This window comes from Gekko japonicus, unplaced genomic scaffold (genome assembly GCF_001447785.1).
Source record: "Gekko japonicus isolate JY-2015 unplaced genomic scaffold, Gekko_japonicus_V1.1 scaffold596, whole genome shotgun sequence".
Classification (NCBI taxonomy): Eukaryota; Metazoa; Chordata; class Lepidosauria; order Squamata; family Gekkonidae; genus Gekko; species Gekko japonicus.
In genome coordinates, this window is record NW_015174859.1 from 255,624 (window position 1) to 269,281 (window position 13,658).

A 13,658-nucleotide genomic window follows, 5' to 3' on the forward strand; every position below is an offset into this window, starting at 1 on the left:
TATCCCTACAATCTTATTGGTTGATATTGTATAATAGGGTGTGGCTACATTAGCCGGGAGAGTTTAAAAGTAGAACAGCTTCAGTGTAAAAGCTGTTCTAGCTATTCGAGTTGATCTGTTGGAGTTGAGTTACGAGTTGCTGAATAAAGCAGAATCTTTTGCTGAATCACTCTCTGACTCTTTGTTAACCACATGGTGGACACTGGAAGCTGCCTTCTGCTGAATCAGACCACGGGGGTCCGTCAAGGTCAGTCTTGCCTGCTTGGACTGGCAGCAGCTCTCCAGGGTCTCAGGCAGCAGAAGTCTTCCCCATCACCTACGGCCTGATCCTTTTAGCTGGGGATGCTGCCAGGGATTGGCCTTGGGGCCTTTGGCACACTGCTGGCAGCAGTCAGACTGCCTTGGCATTGGTGGACTGCTGGGCCCCGGGCCTTCGAGTGGGGTTGTTAATGGTCTCCAAGCAACACCAAGAATACTCCCAGTGCTAAAGAAAGAGACAGCTGGAAACTTCTGCACTCTGTGCTACTTCAGCAGGTGTCTCTAATTCTTTTGCCAATCTGAGAAGCTGTAGGAAATAATGAAAGGCGAAAACAGAAAACACAGATTTCATAGTGAAGAAAAGAGAGTGAGCTCTTTGACAGAAACGGTCTCCGCAGTCAACAGGAGGACAAAAACATCTGTAATCAAGTCACACTTGACAACATTTTCTAGCATATTAATTGTGGACAAAATTAGTCACATTTAAACACGGTGTATACATTGACAGTATATAGAGGAAAGATCATTCTCTAATGCTGTAGATTGCTTTAGGTAAAGATCTTTATATTACACATTCTGAGCGATTCAGACCTCGTCCTGAAAAGTAATCCACTCACATTGGTGAAAAATTTGGGAAAACCCCCCAAATTTTCTGGGCTTTCGCATACCTAGAAAGCTTCAAGGGGAGGGGGCAAAGAGGCCGAGCTCGCCAGCTTGTCTAGAGGACAGGGGTGTGCAGAGCCCAGAGGGAGCAATCTAGTGAGACCCAGATGGGATCTATTTATTGCTTCTGGGCAGGGATTTCCTGTGCCTGGATCCCAGGGGCCCACTTTGTCCGGTGCCGAAACGCCTTCATCGTCCCAAGAGGGACACTGCTGCACTGGCTGTCACCCACGGCAAGCAGGACCGGCCCACCGTACTTGTCCACGTAGGCCTCTCGCTGTTCGGTGCTGAACCACCGTTGCCCCTGCCAAGGGTGGACCAGGTGGGAATGCTTTATCTGGGGAGAGAGAAAGAGAGCAAGAAGATTCAGCAGCAGAGCTTTTGTGAAGACGCAGCTGAAGTCTGAACTGTGCGAGAATCAGTGGCCATCGACAAGACGAGCATTCAGTGGTTCTGTGCGGAGCGACTGTCGCCCAGCTCTGCAGACTGGAAGTGGGAGTTGAGCCCGTGGGTTTAGATCAGTGGCGCTCGCTCTACATCTCGCAGAGAGTCACCTTGGCAATAACCGTCAACCAACAGACTCCGTTCCCTCCGTTCCTGGCCCGAGGCTCATACTTCAGGGAGACCCGTTCTTTTGGCAGTGGCTGTTTCAAGAGGGGGAGCCACCAGGGACAGTCTTAGGAATGGGGCAGCTGGGGCAGGTGCTCTGGGCACTACACTGGAGAGGAGACCAAGCCCCGACTGGCCTTGTAGGAGCCCCCCCCCGCCCAGCTTATTGCTGCCAACATTGCCTGATAGGCAGTTAAGTGGCCAACATGAGATGAGTAGGTGGGGGCCAGACCTGCTCCTACTGCCCTGCAGGAGGGCTCAGCGAGAGACTTTGCCCAGTAGAATGTCCCAGCTCAAGACACCTGCAAGCACTTTCCCCAATCCTGTGCCTCCAAACCGCACGCGTGCTAACAGTACCTCCCCCCCCCCTGTCATCTCCCACTGCCTGACAGGTGGTAGTCATGAGTGAGCAGTGGGGGGGCCTCCTCCCCACCCATCTACCCACCCACCTGCTCAGTGCTGCTCCTACTGCTGCTGCTGGTACTTCCTGGCAGTCTTGCCCCCCTCAGGGCAGTGATTCCAGGGCAGCATCCTCGAGTTTTGCCCCCCCGGGGAGGGCTCCAGGATCACTCAGGCAGCCCCAGGGAACCACCCACCACCCACAGGCCTCAACAGGCAGTCCTGAAACATGGGTGGGTGACACACGGGGGGGGGGGACGGTGCCCAGAGGGGCCGCAGGAGGGTCCTGAGCTCACTGAGTGAGCATCCCTAGTGCAATGGAGCTGGACCGCTGGGCAAAAAAATGCCTCAAAGCCACGGGCGCTTTTCGAAATGCTCTGGAGGAGGAGGCGTCAAGGTGGCCCATAACCAGGTGAGTCCTTTTCAGTGTTAGAGACTGGGTTATGATATTTCTTTATGTTTATCTGACGTTTATACTTTTGTTACAATGAAAAGATAAGATATGAGAAATTAATCCACAGAGAAAAGAAGAAGAAGAAGAAGAGGAGGAGGAGGAGGAGATTGGATTTATACCCCACCCTTCACTACCCAAAGGAGTCTCAGAGCGGCTTACAAACTCCTTTCCCTTCCCCTCCCCACAACAGACACCCTGTGAGGTAGGTGGGGCTGAGAGAGCTCTGACAGAAACTGCTCTTTTTCAAGGACAGCTGTGCCAGAGCTTGTGACTGACCCAAGGTCACATCAGCAGGTGCAAGTGGAGGAGTGGGGAATCAAACCCGGTTCTCCCAGATTAGAGTCCGCACACTTAACCACTACACCAAACGAGCTCTAAGGAAAGGAAAGGAAGGAAAACAGCTAATTAGAAAGTCACCTTTTAGGGTTCAAGCTCTTGGTCACACTAAAACGAACCCAGGGACTGACTGAGGTGAGGCAGGGGGGAGGGGCAGGACAGATGACGAAAATGGGGAAGATGCTGTTTGGGACAGGCCGGGCTGTCAGTGACTAATGTCGAAGCGGGGCGGGGACACCACCAGCTGGCAGCATTCCGGGAGCCCTGCTGCGGCAGGGAAGAGAACGTCTCGCCAGCCTTTGACACCCCCCCACACACACACACCAGCCTTACTCCTGGGGCCAGCCCAACTCTCAGGCAAAGCCAAGCGATGGCCTATAGGCAGGGCTTTTTTTGTAGAAAAAGTCCAGCAGGAACTCATTAACATAACAGGCCACACCCAGAAGCAGAAACCCATTAGCATATTAGGCCACACCCACATTACCAGGCATGTGGTCATCCAGCCACACCCACCTTTTGCTTGTTATTCTGTTTACCTTGTTTGTTGTCAAAACCCAGGGCCTTTTTTTGTTGCAGGAACTCCTTTGCATGTTAGGCCACACACCCCTAATGTAGCCAATCCTAATGAGTTTCTGCTCTTGCGTGTGGCCTATTATGCTAATGCCTTCCTGCTGGGTATGGCCAACTTGGGAGCCAGATGGAACTCTGTTCCTGTGCGTTCCTGCCCAAAAATAGCCCTGCCTATAGGGCACCACAAAGGGCAAAGGCAGAGCCTCCTCTTCTGGCTTGAAGGATCGCTGGCTCTGAAGCGGCTGACAGACTCTCTCCCCTGCCAGAAGACCTTGGGCAGGCCCTGCTCAGGGCTGTTGAGAGGGGCCCCCAGGGTGTGAGGGTGGCTGACAGACTCTCTCCCCTGTCAGAAGACCTGTTGAGAGGGGCCCCCAGGGTGTGAGGGTGCCCCGTATCTCTGTGAAGGGCTGAAGGCACTGAGGGTGAGCTCTACCTTCTGTATGAGTTCCTCTGGGATCTGGTGCTTCCGCAGCTGGTGAGGGATGAGCATATCTTGTGTGGTGGTGGAGGTACCGGTATCTGCATGGGAAAAGACGGTTGAGAAACAAAGCAGAAGGAATGGTTTGTGGGTGCCAGGTGTGTGTGTGTGTGGCCCTTAGGTGGCATGAAAGGACAAGGAGGATTCCTTGAAATAGCAGCTGTGCTCTGCTAGTTCAGGTCACCTCTTGTTAGGGTTGCCAAGTGCAGGTTGGGAAATTCTTGGAGATTTTTTTTTTTGGGGGGGGAGGTAGAACCTGGGGAGAGGATAGGGTTTGAGGGGGGAGGGACCTCAGCAGGATATCATGCCATAGAGTCCCTCTGCCAAAGCAGCCTTTGTCTCCAGGGGAAGTGATCGCTGTCATCTGGAGGTCGGTTGTAATTCTGGGGGATCCCCAGGCCCCACCTGGAGGTTGGCAACCCTGGCTCTTGCCCTCTGCCTTTGATCCTGAAAAGCCCATAAATTTTTGACCTGCAGAAATTCCATCTGGCAGCCTAAACTTTAGAGAGCAAAGAGCTAGGAATGGGACAGGCCGTTTCATCAAAATTGCTCTTGGCCTGGAGTGCCAGCTTCACATCTGGACAGTTTCCTCTCAATTCTTGCAAAGTCGGAAGGACACACCTCCTTTCTCCACTCCCCATTTTCTTGTCAAAACATGGATCTTTTAAGGAATGCACTTTCTATTTAGACAGGGCCGATATCCACAGATGTCCACGCCAGGAGATGAGGGCTGACAGGGTATTTTCCCTCTCCAACTGTCTAGGATGTCTTTTTTATCCTTCCCCCTTTTCTACTCACCTGTCCAGGAGGTTTATGACTGGCCAGAGTTTTCCAGGTTGTCTGGTGTTTTGAACCCAGATCCTAGTCTGGACACTGTACTTGCTCCTGTCTTTGGAACAGGAGGAGGAGGAGGCGTGTGCTCTCTCTCTCCCCCTGAGACCATGCGGGGATCGGGGAGCTCCAGGGGCTGATCCAGTGGAGAGGGAGAGAGTTGGGACCCGCGCAGGACCCTCCCTGCCAAAGGGACCCCTACCAGGGAAGTTGAAGGCAATGTTGCTCTTCATCAGGTCATTGCTTTTGGGGTACACTGTGGGGGTCTTGGGGAGCTGCCGGTAGTCCGACTGCTGGGTGGTGCTGAAGGATCCCAGGCGCCGGTCTCCTAGGTGCAGGGTCCCCTGCTCTTTCCGGCTGCTAGGCTGCGGTGGCCTCAGGTCCCTGATGCCTGGCTGGGTGGAGAGAAGCAAGAGATGAGCCAAGGACATAAAGGGGGGGGGGAGTGCTGCAGCCACTGTTAGAGAATGAACTTGATATTTTGCTTTATGGACTTATATTTATTGCTACACACAATGGACTGTGCACACACACACATAGGCTCAGAGAACTGTACATTCCAAGTCACCTGTTGTGATGCAACACATAGAAGGCGCCTGCACACGCCTTCCACGTAAATGAGGTTTCAGTTACACACTTGCCAGCCTGGTGAAGGAGCACACACCTCCATTATTGTGAGCAGTAAGAAACAACAGCTTGGAGAAGAAGCAACCCCCATTGCAGATCTAGTTGTGATCACGTACAACACATCACTGCTTTTGTTCCTGCTTCGGAATTTCCTCCCAAACGGACATTTGGTTTACAATAGAATGGCCAGCTTCTATCTATACTTCAATGAAGCATCCTGACGCCCGAGGTTTCACACCTGCCCAGATGTCTTCCTTGAGTAATTACCTAAAAAAAAAAAAGAAGAGACCCAGTCACATGGTGTCTCTCTCTACTTGATAAACTACCATCTCCCCCCGCAACAACCCCTCTCTGCTTTATACTCCCCTTTTGTCCAGCTTGCTATCCCCAAACCCTTGCCTCTACTTTGATCTCTTGATCTGCAGTCAAGAGACCCGCACACAGTCCTGCTAAGTTCTGGTAGTGTGGATCCCTTTAGTTTTCCATTTCTTCCCCTCTATTCTTCACTGGAACAACCAAGCTGCGAAGACAGATAAGTATCACCCATCATCACCCTACCTGCTAATGCAACAGTGCTTATTTTAATACTGTATTTCTAAGGAACTTGATTGAATGTGTGAGTCCATCAGTATTGTTTGTATGACATTTATTTTCTTAAGTAAAAGACATCTATTTTAACAACACCAGCCTCGACTCCTTCTCTGGTAACCCTTGGTATAGTTGGCAAGCACCCATTTATAAATTGCCAATTGCTGTAGATAAAGCAATTCGGCTAACACTCCTTGCCGAGTGGTATTTCGAACTTGGTTCTTGACTGGGTCTCTGACGGGGCAGCTCTCTTGGCCCTTTTAGCCTGGGACTGTATTGTCCGTCTGCCATATGTTTTACCCTACTCTTCACCCAAGTGGTTTTCTCTTTCCTGGGGGTGGGCTCTGGGGGATCCCTGAGGCCAGCGTCAGCCCCAAAGGCAGGGCAGGAGCACGGGGCACCCGAGGCACTGGAGTGGGTTGTGGGACTAGTCTGATGTTTGCAGCGTCTCAAACCTCTCTGTAGTAGAACGCGCTTGTGGTCACGTTTCCCTTGTTCCTCTGGGCACTTTCATCCCCTCGGAGGATGGACGACATGTTCCTGTGGGGGTATGAAATGGAGGGACGTCCTGGAAATAACCGAAAGACGACATCAGGTGGAAGCCAAATTTGCACCAACCTTTAGCCCCCTGCCTCCCCCCCACCCATTTTCAATGTGCACAGGCCATTGTGTGAGGCCTGGCCATTGAGCCAGACCTCACACATTGTTTTTTTAAAACAAACCAACCCTGCAATATGGGGGGGAGGTGCAATTTGGGTGAATATGTTCCCTTGGGCAGACCGTTCCCAAGCATTGCCCTCTGCGTACCAGCCTCCTTCTGCCGAAACGCTTCTCGCATGGTGGTGGAAAAACGCCTGAGTCCGTCACCCGCTTGGATATCTGTCTGGAAGGGCTGCCGGGCAGCTCGCTCAGCGGCAGAGCAGCTGACAAGGGAACAAATGGGGGGTGGGGGTGGAGAAGGGAGAGTTGGATGCCTGAATGCTGCACCCTTCCCCAAACCAGTCGACTGTGCCTGGGGCGTGTGCCTTACCACAGATCAGCAGGGTGGTGGGCAGGATACGCATGCCGTTGTTCACTCACAGCATCACGGCAGCGGGGGTCACCAAACACGACAGAAATCAAACCCTGGGAGGTGGAAGTGAGACAAGAGCAGAAGTCGGACCTTGTGTCTTGGGAGGTATCTCTTCACACGGGGCACACTTGACCCACGGAGCTCTCCGGCCACTGCCCATGATGGAGGTGTTCTCCACAGAGAAGCAGGCGTGTGTAGCTTCCCCCTTGCTCTTGCGACTGCTAATGCAACACAGCAGCAACGGGCTTCCACACAGCAGGCTTCCCTGGTAGCTTTCTTTTTAAAAACTGAACTCGTAGGTGCCATCTTACAGAGATTTCTAAATACTGCAAAGCCCTGATTTGGAACAGAGCTCTTCTTTAAGAACCTAAGAGAAGCCAATGCTGGATCAGGCCAATGGCCCATCCAGTCCAACATTCTATCACACAGTGGCCAAAAATACCAGGTGCCATCAGGAGGTCCAACAGTGGGGCCAGGACACTAGAAGCCCTCCCACTGTTTTGCACCTCTTCACATGCCAAAACACCCACCCACCCACCCACACCCACCCACCCACAACTGTTTTGGCACTTGAAAAGGTGAGGTGGGGGGGGAGCTCCACCCCACAGGCCAGAGATCTGGAGGGTGGGACAGAGGATAGGCCCACTGTCACCCTTGCCCATTTGAAGAAGAAGAAGAGATTGGATTTATACCCCGCCCTTCACTACCCAAAGGAGTCTCAGAGCGGCTTACAAACTCCTTTCCCTTCCCCTCCCCACAACAGACACCCTGTGAGGTGGGTGGGGCTGAGAGAACTCTGACACAAACTGCTCTTTTTCAAGGACAGCTGTGCCAGAGCTTGTGACTGACCCAAGGTCACATCAGCAGGTGCAAGTGGAGGAGTGGGGAATCAAACCCGGTTCTCCCAGATTAGAGTCCGTGCACTTAAACACTACACCAAACTGGCTCTGGGAGCACGATTAGGGCTCCCGTTTCAGAGGCAGAATGCCTCCGGTTGCCCCGGGTGCTATAGAGAACAGTTGGCAGGTGGAGGCCTGATGCCCACAGACCCTGCTTACGGGCATCTCTGCCTGACCACTGCTGTAGACAGGATGCCAGGCTAGATGGCCTAATCCAGGGAGTCAGTTCTGACTCGCTTACGGAAAAGGGTCTCTCTATGCCCGAGGCCTCTGTTGAGAGTTACTGGTGTACCCATTTTCTTTCCCAAGAGAGGCTCCTGAAGACTGCCAGGAAGAAATCTAGGAACTAAGCATCCTTAGTTGGACATCTAAGAACCAGGATTGGCAACCTCCAGGTGGCACCTGTAGATCTCCCACTATTGCAGTTGGTCTCCAGATGACCAAGGTAAAGTTCTCCTGGAGAAAATGGCTGCTTTGGAGGGTGGATTCTACGGCATCATACCCCAACTGAGGTCCCTCCCCACACTCTTCCCAGGCTCCACCCCCAAAATCTCCAGGTATTTCCCAACTCAGAGCTGGTAACCCTACTGAAAACTCTGGGCTTCCCATCATTGCCATCTCCAGAGCTTGCAGGTTTTTCCCTGCTGGTAAGAACTTGGCAACTCTTGTTCCTCCTTCCATGTCAAGCTCTACGAAGGGTTCCTTGACAGCACTGAGAGGCAGATGCCAACCCCTTCCAGTGCCTCTAACCTCCACAAGCTGTTCAAGGCTGGTTGCTGGAGCCCCTTAAAATAACATGCGTGGGAACTCGTTTCACTGGGAATACTGCAAGGGTCCCAGATATAACTACCTCCTCAACTTTACTGAGCCCGTGGGCTCTTGGAATTCTGACACAGTAGGGTAAGCGCAGCCACAAAACGGTTGCCGCAGGAGGTGAAGCCAGCCACAAAAATCTGCACAGCCAATCAAATCTTCACTGGCTAATCAGAAGCTTGCTGGGCAAAAGCCCCACTAAATCCACCCACTGTCTAGAACCCTTGGTGGGCACCATGCCATCCCTGGGCACCACACTGCGGATCCCTGACCTAAAGGCAGGATTGAACTGGAGACCACCGACACCATATATGATGTCCTTTCACCTCCACCGTAATAAATGGAGAATCCTCTCCCACAAGGCCTCCTCTTCTCCATCAATCCTCTCCCTCTGTGGGATGCAAATGTGAGTCTATGGAAGCTTCAGCTGGAAGAAAATACAGGTGGTAGTCATGAAGGTACAACGAGCCAAGACAACAGCTCCATTGGAATCAGTCTCCCAAAACAATTTCCAATGACCCAGCTATCCTATCCAAGTGGTAAGATCTTGTTGGATGTCTACTTGGAAACAAATCCTGTTTGGTCAGGGTCCCTTTTCTCTGCAGTTTCATAGAATTTTAAAGTTGGAAGGGACTTCCAGGGTCATCTAGTCGAACCCCCTGCACAATGCAGGAAATTCACAAATACCTCCCCCTCCACAACCCTCAGTGACCGCTGCTCCACACCCAGAACATGACAAAAACCCTCCAGGATCCCTGGCCAAACCGGCCTGGAGAAAAATTGCTTCCTGACCCCAAAGTGGCAATCAGCATTTCCTTGGGTGTGTAAGAAAGGGCCACAAGAAGTAAGCACTGAGGCAACCCTTCCTGCCCTACCTCTCATGATCTGCCTCGGTTCACAGAATCAGCGTTGCTGTCAGATGACCATCTAGCCTCTGCTTAAAAACCTCCAAAGAAGGAGAGCCCACCACCTCCTGAGGAAGCCTGCTCCACTGAGGAACTGATCGAACTGTCAGGAAGTTCTTCCTAATGTTTAGCTGAAAACTCTTCGGATTTAACTGCAACCCGTTGGTTCTGGTCTGACCTTCTGGGGCAACAGGAAACACCCCTGCTCCATCCTCTATATGACAGCCCCTCAAGTACTTGAAGATGGTTATCATATCACTTTGCAGTCGTCTCCTCTCCAGGCTAAACATACCCAGCTCCTTCAACCTCTCCTCATAGGACTTGGTCTCCAGACCCCTCACCATCTTTGTTGTCCTCCTCTGGACACATTCCAGCTTGTCTATATCCTCCTCAAACTGTGGTGCCCAAAACTGATCATAATACTTCTGTTGCCACCCACTTGCCCAGCCCTGACAGATCTCTCTGGAGCTCCTCACAGTCCTCCCTGGTTCTCACCACCCTGAACAACTTGGTGTCACCCGCAAACTTTGCCACTTCACTGCTTTCTCCCAACTCCGAATCATTAATGCACAAGTTAAAAAGCACCGGACTCAGTACCGACCCCTGCGGTACCCCACTGCTTACCACCTTCCACTGTGAAAACTGTCCATTTAGACTCACTCCCTGTTTCCTGTCCACACTTCAACAGCATTTTAGGCTTGCAGCATAATTAGGAAAATGATAAAACATAGGGTTGCCAACTCTGGCTTGGGAAATTCCTGGATATTTGGGGGTGGAGCCTGGGGAGGGCGGGATTTAGGAAGGGTAGGGACCTCAGTGGGCTGTAATGCCATAGAGTCCACTCTCCAAAGTTGCCATTTCCTTTAGGGGAACTGATCTATAGTCTGGAGAGGAAGTGTGTAATTCCAGGAGATCTCCAGGGCTCCACCTGGAGGCTGGTAACTATAGAAACCAAACACAGGAAATCCTAGAGCACAAAATCAAGCAATGACCATTCTGAACTAAGAGGCCAGTGTGGAAGCCTCGTGGCCTGTATTGAGAAGTCCTGCCCCTCTGACTTCAACATCCTTTTGCCCAGCCCCAGGTGTTGTCTGGCCAGGTCTGTGCTCAGAAGCACTCGATCTCTGTCACCGTTCTTTTCAAGGGTGCTGGGAGAACTCGCTGAGCCTCAATTTACCTCATGGCAGCGCTTGGGTGGGGGGCCCCATTCCCCTTTGTACTGGGATCTGTATGAGCTGTCAAAGCGGACACCGCCATCACCTTTCAGGGTGGAGTCGCTTCCTGCCAAGGAAGAGAGAAATAATCTCTCAGTTTCTGAGTTGCGGGGCTCTTTTCCCCACCCCCAAAGCCAGTTGCCAAAAGAGGAAAATGCAAGGGACATGTGTGATTCTATACTCTGGGGTATCTGCACATGCTCCGAGACATTTAGCATCACCAGGTTTTGAGGGGTTTTTAAAATCAACACAGGATGCTGCCTAAGAGGGAGTCAGCCAGCCATTGGTCCCAGTATTGTCTCCTCTGATTGGCTCATCACCCCCAATGTCCCAGAGGAGCCCACCGAGGGCACGCCTCAGGCCCTGGGTAGGAACCTTGAGAACCATGGGCTCAGTGCCGCCGCCAGGTTGCCATACGCACCCAGGTGCTGGTTGGGGGCCCTGACTGCTGAGGAGAGCCCTTTGTGAGCTGGGTAGGACTGCTGGTAGAGCGAGGGAGGCAGTGGCACTTTCTCTTTGTCACCCCCGGGGATGTTGTCGTCCCACTTGTCCACTCGACGGAGCTGCGTGGGCAGGGCCTTGGAAGGACAAGTGTAGATCTCTTGGGTCGTGGAGGTGAAAACGTGGTGCCGGGGGTCGGTGTGCATTTGAATGCAGGAGGCCGGAGGGCAGATGGCAGGCCTTGCCGCTAGAGGCCAAGCTGGGTAGGACACGAGATACTCGGACTTGGTCTCCCAGGGGTCACCCATGTCCTGATTCAACACGCCTGCGCACTCGGGAGGCAGGATGGGCTCACGCAGGTAGGTGCCCCAGCGAGGAGGATAGTCGAAGCGGTACGGGGACACCACCGTGCTGCCTTCAGGTCTGCGATCAAAACCAAGCTGGAAGTGAGAAGCCTGGAGAAAGGAGGGCCCGTGGAGAGGAGCTGAGATCTCTGGGCAGAGGGGCTCCTCCATCGCGTGGTCTGCCATTAGAGACGCCAGCCCGCTGCCTCACGCTCTGAGGGCAACACAGCACAGCAAGGTGGGCGTGGAGTGGAGGTGCAGATCCTGCAGGCGTGCACTCTTGTCCAGACGTGGAAGAAAGGCCACCTTTTGTTCTTGGCCCACAAGTTCTATGTAATCTCCTCCCTATAAGCATTCCGCCTTCAAAGGTACTGGCCAGTTCTGTGCAGGAATCATTCTGTAAGTGACCCCAGCTATAGGTCAGGCCAAGAAGGAGGAGGAGTAACTAAATCTGTGTACCTGGATCGACACTCCGGTGTCCCAGGACGAAATATTATGTCATAGACTATGACATCACGGAAAAGCCAGCCAATGAGTGGGTTTGCCCCCTTCCTATTCCCTGTGTGATGAAGATGGTCCGCCTCCCCACAGATGGCTGCCGACTGAGCCGTTGGATGCTCACCAGAGGACTCTCCTAGGCTGGGCAGCAAATCCCCTCTTGCCTGCTCGCTTCCTTCTCTGACAAGAACTGCCTGTCCTCTGCGATTTAGAAAACAAAACACAACGCAATGCCAACTCGACCCGTGGTTTGGACAGACAAACAGAGCCCTTGTGTGAGAATGGAAATGAGCGGGAGCACATGTGCACCTGGTGGTACGAGACTGTGCTGGATCTCCGGGCTGGGATGCAGCTCCAGAGCCCCGTGGCCGTCCTTGCTGTACCAACTACAGAGTCCAGGAGCAAAGTGGGGGTGGGGGGAGAGGTCGCTGTTTTCGTTTGTAATGCAGCCTTTGCCAGACTCATAACCCTCCAAAGGCCTAGCCGCTAGATTTATGGCACAGATGCACAGTGTTGGTCTCAGGAGAAAAGAGTCCACATGCGTTCCATTTCCAAAAGGTTCCTTATCTGGTTGCCCAGATTCTCACTGGCCCCAAGACTCTGTTTTCACCCCCTTCTGCTCCCCCTCTTGCATGAAGGCCTCCTGTACAAAGGCTCCCTGGTTGACGTTTCCTTTGACACGCTCAAGGCCAAACTGAAGGACCACTATTTGCCATGTCCCTCCAGAATCGCCTGCCGGCTTGCCTTCTACAAAAGGGACCAGGCCCTGAGAGAGTTGATCGCCGCTGTTAAATAGTGGGTTCCATGGATGAACAGGCCACAAGCCTAGTGATCAGTTCTACTTTATTAGTGATTTCAACAAGCACAAGACAAGACTCCTGAGCCTCAGTTCTGTTAAATAGCATGCAATTGCCACACCCAAACACACCCCACTCCCAGGGATAGGCTATTTACATAACATTACTACTAGATTCTCCCTCATGGATCACTGCTCAAGATCCTACAACAGTGATGGTGAACCTTTTAGAGACCGAGTGCCCAAACTGTGACCCAAAACCCACTTATTTATCGCAAAGTGCCAACATGGCAGTTTAACCTGAATACTGAGGTTTTAGTTTAGAAAAAACAACTCATAATTTAACATAAGATGATCCAAACGAAGTAAGGAAAGCAATTCCAAATGCTTTCATTTTATTTGGCAGAGAATTCCACACTTTAATGACGGTCTGGGCCTGGCTGGGGCAATGGCATGCATGCCCACTGAGAGGGCTCTGAGGGTCGCCTCTGGCACCCGTGCCATACGTTCGCCACCACTGTCCTACAAGCTAGGCTTCAACAGTACGTGGAGAGAGAACTGCCAGAAGTACAAGCTGGGTTTCGAAGAGGTAGAGGAACTAGAGATCAAATTGCCAACATTCGCTGGATTACGGAGAAAGCAAGAGAGTACCAGAAAAACATCTACTTCTGCTTCATTGACTATGCTAAAGCCTTTGACTGTGTGGATCACAACAAACTATGGCAGGTCCTTAAAGAGATGGGAGTACCAGACCACCTCACATGTCTCTTGAGAAACCTGTATAAGGGCCAAGAAGCAACAGTTAGAACCGGATATGGAACAACTGATTGGTTCAGCATAGGAAAAGGAGTACAACAAGGATG

General features: G+C 52.2%; 1 protein-coding gene across 1 annotated transcript; it reads right to left on the minus strand.

Annotated features, from left to right (window-relative positions):
- Positions 1–1,039: 1,039 nt before the first annotated feature.
- Positions 1,040–11,672, minus strand: LOC107121675 (chromosome unknown open reading frame, human C19orf45). The gene is made up of 8 exons (XM_015424642.1): positions 11,138–11,672; positions 10,680–10,783; positions 6,844–6,938; positions 6,621–6,736; positions 6,269–6,381; positions 4,801–4,993; positions 3,723–3,808; positions 1,040–1,258 (listed from the first exon to the last, which is right to left on the minus strand). Exons 1-8 carry the CDS (start codon positions 11,670–11,672, stop codon positions 1,040–1,042), a joined length of 1,461 nt encoding a protein of 486 aa, XP_015280128.1.
- Positions 11,673–13,658: the final 1,986 nt, after the last annotated feature.